The sequence below is a fragment of the Dendrobates tinctorius genome, unplaced genomic scaffold (genome assembly GCF_039654945.1).
Source record: "Dendrobates tinctorius isolate UK_male_01 unplaced genomic scaffold, ASM3965494v1 ptg000158l, whole genome shotgun sequence".
Classification (NCBI taxonomy): domain Eukaryota; kingdom Metazoa; phylum Chordata; class Amphibia; order Anura; family Dendrobatidae; genus Dendrobates; species Dendrobates tinctorius.
The window spans coordinates 4982494-4988493 of record NW_027361825.1 but is presented as its reverse complement, the minus strand read 5'-3'; the positions used below and the strand labels follow the sequence as shown (position 1 = coordinate 4988493).

The window sequence follows — 6000 nt, the reverse complement described above, 5'->3', positions numbered from 1 at the left end:
AAAGACTTCTGGAGGCCCATTGTGGCCATGCTTTTGTTGCTAAGAAACAGTTCACCTGTTCAGGCCATTGCCCACCATTATGCTTCACTATTACAGGCTCTCATCATCTTTCTCATTTAGATATCGGACATGTCGGCCTAATCTGTAAACTGACCATCAGCCAGGAGTTAATGATTGATGGATGCAGAGAACAAGGGTCTGCCAGTGGGCAAAAATAAACAAAAAAAGTGAAAAAAGAGCAAGGTCCCGAGAGATAAGAGGCCGAGAGGAGGCAGAAGGAGGACAGAAGAGACATACAGTCCCAGGAGCAGTCACACACTCCTGACTGACAGAAACGCTCCCAGAAATGATCGTCAGCGCATGGCGGTATTTCCTCTACTTTTATGGACTCATCTTCGACTCCGAACCTCGTTGTGACAGGAATGACCAACTGTCGGCATCACGCATCAACAGGACAGAGGTAACCAAATGGTCGTGGAAGCTTAGATATAGTCATTGAAAGGGGTGTTCCCATCATAGAGTGTTAGGCGTATGGGTTTCTCGGTTTGATGCACGGACCGGCCGCGGGTCTCCTGACACGAACGTGACAGCCTCATACTTTCGCATACTTTCGCGGTCTGATGCATGGACCGAATGCGGGTCTCCTGACACGAACATGACAGCCTCATACTTTCATGGTCTGATGCACAGACCGGCCACAAACCTCCTGACAAACAGCCTCATACATTTGTGGTCTGATGCATGGACCAGCCGAGGGTCTCCTGACACAAACCTGACAGCCTCATACTTTCATGGTCTGATGCACGGACTGTCCATGGGTCTCCTGACACAAACTTAACAGCCTCATACTTTCGCGATCTGATGCACGGTCTGGCCACGGGTCTCCTGACACGAAATTAACAGCCTCATACTTTCGCGATCTGATGCACGGTCTGGCCACGGGTCTCCTGACACGAAATTAACAGCCTCATACTTTCGTGGTCTGATGCACGGATCAGCTGCGGATCTCCTGACTCGAATTTAACAGCTTCTTACATTCGCGGTAAGATGCGTGGCCCATCCATGAGTCCTTAAGTTCACAGCCTCATACTTTCGTGGTCTGATGCACGGATCGGCAGTGGGTCGGTCTCCTGACACTAACTTGTCTTCTTCTTATGAGGTTGTCAAGCTCAGGTCAGGAGACTCATGGCTGGTCAACACAACAAACCCTGAAATACAGATGTATGAATCCAGCCTTTAAGCATGGGTTGATCACAACATTGTGATCTGTGGGGGTCCGACCCTTCAACTGTTTCCCCTGAACAGCAGCGCTCCCATACATGATAACGCAGGCCTCACTCTCATACATAAGAAAAAAGGGCACAGGACACGGAGTTCTAAGTTTGGCATAAAATGGCTGTGGCGTTTATTTTGAGTTACTCAACAACCAATTTTATTTCATCATAACCATTAAAACATTAAATATCTCCATCACTGAATAAAATTATTACTCTCATGACCCAATCTTCCCTAAAACAGGGAGATTATCTCACAAATAAACGACACGACAATACAGTGAAATACTTTTTAACACTATCTTGAAATCTTCTTGAGGTAAACTGAGGTAACTGTATGACACAGCTGATTATATACCACAAATTCTTCCCGCTCATACTCTGTCAGCCAATCAAACAAGCTCAAAAAAAAGAGCAGGAAGCCAAATCTGCCTGACAACAGGGAACCTGCTCCTGAAATATCACAGCTTACTGAAACATTAACTCTTTGTAAACCAGAGCTTAAAAAACCAACTGAACACCATCAAATTAATAGTTACGGGAGCCACGTTATCATGCGACTCCCCTTATATTCACTAAGGGGAGGGCGTTCATTCTCCGTGCAGGAAGTGAAAGCAGTGGCTCATTCCTGTATGTGCAGGAAACACTATCAGAAACCTGCATCAGATCCGAAACTCTAGGATGCGCCATCACTTACTGTGATGGGAAATTCAAAATGATCTTGTGGTACCGGCATAAATACATATGAAGAGGAGACGTCCATAATTTTGGACCCCCACTGACTTACAGATATAAAGTGGACCTGTCACTTGCCATAAATATATCATATTTTATACATGATGTAAATGGCCTGTTTTCCTGAATCCGCCGATGTTTTTCTGTTCCTGCGCCTCTCAGTTCCTGAGATATGGCCTCTTCTTCCCTGTCAATAAATGTAGTCAGTTTAGCCAAGTAGGCGTGGCTTTCAATTCTTCCTTAGGATGACACCCACTTGGTTAACAAGACTAGATATATATAGAGGGCAGAGGGCGCTGTATCTCAGGAACTGAGAGGCACAGAATGAAAAAAAAAACAGCGCCGGATTCAGGAGAACAGCGGCGTTTACATCAGGTAAAAAAAAATTGTGAACCCAAGGTGTTAGGGGGGGATAATATTTTTGTAATAAAATATATCACAATTCAGAGTGTCTGGGGCTCTGTAATATGGAAACATGGGGCCTCTATGTGCCGCCATATTGGCTTGGGATCAAAGAAAAATGTATGTATGAGTATGGCAACTACAGAGGTTTATAAAACTTTAAATTTCAAAGGGATTTCCATAGGAATCCAATGGGGGCAGGGGCTCATTCACAATCTCCCAGGTGGTGGGGCAAGATGGAGCGCTTTTTTCCCAATCTACAGTGTTTTTCTATATGGCAATATTTGTCTAGTGAGGCCCATAAGATATCCGCTTACTATGCTCACAGACACCCACACATGTCAATAGGAGCCGGAGGTCAAATTACAAGAAGATTCAACTTTCAGCGCTTGAGGCAAAAAAAAAGGTGTACAGACCTTCTAGGTAGCCTGTAGTTGGCCCATAAAAGGCAGGCCCAGGCCTCTCGATTAGTTGAGGCCTCTCATGTTAAATTGTCCACTTTCATGTAATCATTTTTGCAACTGGTTTTCATGAAAAAAGAAAATGTTGCACAATTTGGTTTTTACAGGCTCTTTGATTTTCCAGCACAATCAACTTTGATGTAGTCTCAGGCTATGTGCACACTTTGCAGATTCACCTGCGGGTTTTTCCGCGCAGATCCACAGGTAAAACCGCAGGTAAAGTGACCTGCGGTTTTCCTGCGGTTTGGCCTGCGGTTTTGCCCTGCGGTTTCACACCTCTACTATGTTAAAGGTGTGAAACCGCTGCGGAATCCGCCAAAACAATTGACATGCTGCGGTTTGTAAACCGCAGCAAAACCGCGCGGAAAAAACCGCACCGTGAGCACAGCGGTTTTTAAAACCCATAGGGTTACATAGTACTGTACCATGTCTGCGGAACTGCAGTGTTTCCGCAGGGCCAAAACCGCAGCGGAAACGGAGCAGAATCCGCAACGTGTGCACATAGCCTTAGGTCATACATCAGCCTAGAAGGCCTGAGAAGAAAAAAAAATGGATAAAAGAGTTACAAACTCTCCCTTCATTAAATCTGAATGAGCTCACTGAAGAATTCTCAGTTAACTCATTCTGCAGCCAGCAATAAACTGTGAAAACCAGAAACTATTGAAAGTAAATGTTGAAAAAAACATTTTAATGAACCCAACTGGAAAAAAGAAAATTTAGAGCCCCAAATGCATGCACTTAAGTAAAAAAAAATGGCACCCAAAGATAAACAACCCCTTTAATAAAAATTTCATAATGCCTCTCTCAATCCCAAAGAGGAAAATAGGACACAAATATAAAATGTTATTACGTTTCTGAAGTTAGGTAAGATTATAATGTTTAGAAGGCAGAGGGGGGCTTTAAGATTTCCGTGATTCCTTGTTCATATCCTTGCATTAAAGTTCCCATTGCAGTACATGGGGAGCTGGTATTTCTTGGCAGCGGCGGCAGAATCGGGGACTGGAGCGCTGGACATCTTCAAGGTGATGGATAACGGACGGTTCTTAGTCCGGGGAAGTGCAGAGATGGAGAAACTGGAGTTCACAGCGTCCATTAGAATGTGAGATTACCCGTCTGTCTCTCTCGCTCTCTCGGGTCCTCTCGACCACTTCTGCCCTCGCTCTCTCACCTCCTCTTCCTTGGGTCCTCCATCTAAACTGGTATTCAGCCGCTTTAATAGGGAGGGGCAAATAGGGCAATAATTGCAAGGACCCCCGCTGCCTCCACCACCCTGTCTCCAATGTGCTCGTTTGTCTTTGGACCGGTCAGCCCTCCATCTCTGGTTCATCTTTCTGTGCTATTCCCCTCTTGAAAACATGAATAAACTGACAACTGGGCGTTACCATTTTTTTATATGGTATGTTCCTCTGCCAACTGACGCTGGTTAAACTCATTGGACAGTTCCCACTGGATGTAGAAATGCCCTTTTAAAAAGAGGCATTGGTTAACGCCCAGTTGTCAATTAATCCATGCATTTTCAGGAGAAATAATAGAAGAACAACACAAGAGGAATCTAAAGGACCGTTATTCCATAGACAATACTAGCGTTTACTGAAACCTCAGAAGAGATATACGTCCTCTTTAATGAATGTAGGCCAATGTGCTTCTCTTGAGTAATTAAAGGGGTTGTCCTGGGGGTAAAAAATATATTTTCTTATCTGATAAAAAAATCTGCTTTTTATTACTGTGCTTCTTTCCATCTACCTACACCAAGTTCCCTCATTTTATTTCCAGTAAAGATGGGTCGTGTGTTCCCCGCAAGTGGATTTACCTGCTGACCGAAGAGAGCACAGAGCTAAGGACGGAGGGTGAGAGAGCAAGCTGGTGTTTTAAAGCAGAAAAATAATGTTCTCATATATATATATATATATATATATATATATACACACTCCTCAAAAAATAAAGGGAACACTTAAACAACAGAATATAACTCCAAGTAAACCAAACTGTGAAATCAAACTGTCCACTTAGGAAGCAACACTGATTAACAATCAATTTCAGATGCTGTTGTGCAAATGGAATTGACAACAGATGGAAATTGTTGGCAATTATCAAGACACCCTCAATAAAGGAGTGGTTCTGCAGGTGGGGACCACAGACCACATCTCAGTGCCAATGCTTTCTGGCTGATGTTTTGGTCACTTTTGAATGTTGGTTGTGCTTTCACACTGGTGGTAGCATGAGACGGACTCTACACCCCCACACAAGTGGCTCAGGTAGTGCAGCTCATCCAGGATGGCACATCAATGCGAGCTGTGGCAAGAAGGTTTGCTGTGTCTGTCAGCGTAGTGTCCAGAAACTGGAGGCGCTACCAGGAGACAGGCCAGTACTCCAGGAGACGTGGAGGGTGCCGTAGGAGGGCAACAACACAGCAGCAGGACAGCTACCTCTGCCTTTGTGCAAGGAGGAACAGGAGGAGCACTGCCAGAGCCCTGCAAAATAACCTCCAGCAGGCCACAAATGTGCATGTGTCTGCACAAACGGTTAGAAACCGACTCCATGAGGATGGTCTGAGTGCCCGACGTCCACAGATGGGGGTTGTGCTCACAGCCCATCACCATGCAGGATGCTTGGCATTTGCCACAGAACACCAGGATTGGCAAATTTGCCACTGGCGCCCTGTGCTCTTCACAGAAGAAAGCAGGTTCACACTGAGCACATGTGACAGACGTGACAGAGTCTGGAGATGCCGTGTAGAGCAATCTGCTGCCTGCAACATCCTTCAGCATGACCGGTTTGGCAGTGGGTCAGTAATGGTGTGGGGTGGCATTTCTTTGGAGGGCCGCACAGCCCTCCGTGTGCTCGCAAGAGGTAGCCTGACTGCCATTAGGTATCGAGCTGAGATCCTCAGACCCCTTGTGAGGCCATATGCTGGTGCAGTTGGCCCTGGGTTCCTCCCAATGCAGGACAATGCCAGACCTCATGTGGCTGGAGTGTGTCAGCAGTTCCTGCAAGATTAAGGCATTGAAGCTATGGACTGGCCCGCCCGTTCCCCAGACCTGAATCCGATTGAGCACATCTGGGACATCATGTCTCGCTCCATTCACCAACGTCACGTTGCACCACAGACTGTCCAGGAGTTGGTGGAT

At 45.7% G+C, this 6000-nt stretch overlaps 1 protein-coding gene across 3 annotated transcripts in view; it reads left to right on the top strand.

The window, feature by feature from the left end:
* Nucleotides 1-266: 266 nt before the first annotated feature.
* The window catches only part of APOM (apolipoprotein M), a 48136-nt gene continuing 42402 nt past the window's right edge, over nt 267-6000 (top strand). For 2 of the 3 annotated variants that reach the window (XM_073548816.1, XM_073548814.1), the window contains exons 1-3: nt 267-460; nt 3814-3971; nt 4646-4719. In XM_073548816.1, the coding sequence (XP_073404917.1) occupies nt 347-460; nt 3814-3971; nt 4646-4719 (346 nt within the window). In that variant the 5' untranslated portion in view covers nt 267-346. The remainder of the gene's footprint in view (nt 461-3813; nt 3972-4645; nt 4720-6000) is intronic. The other variant, XM_073548815.1, reaches the window with a different exon arrangement.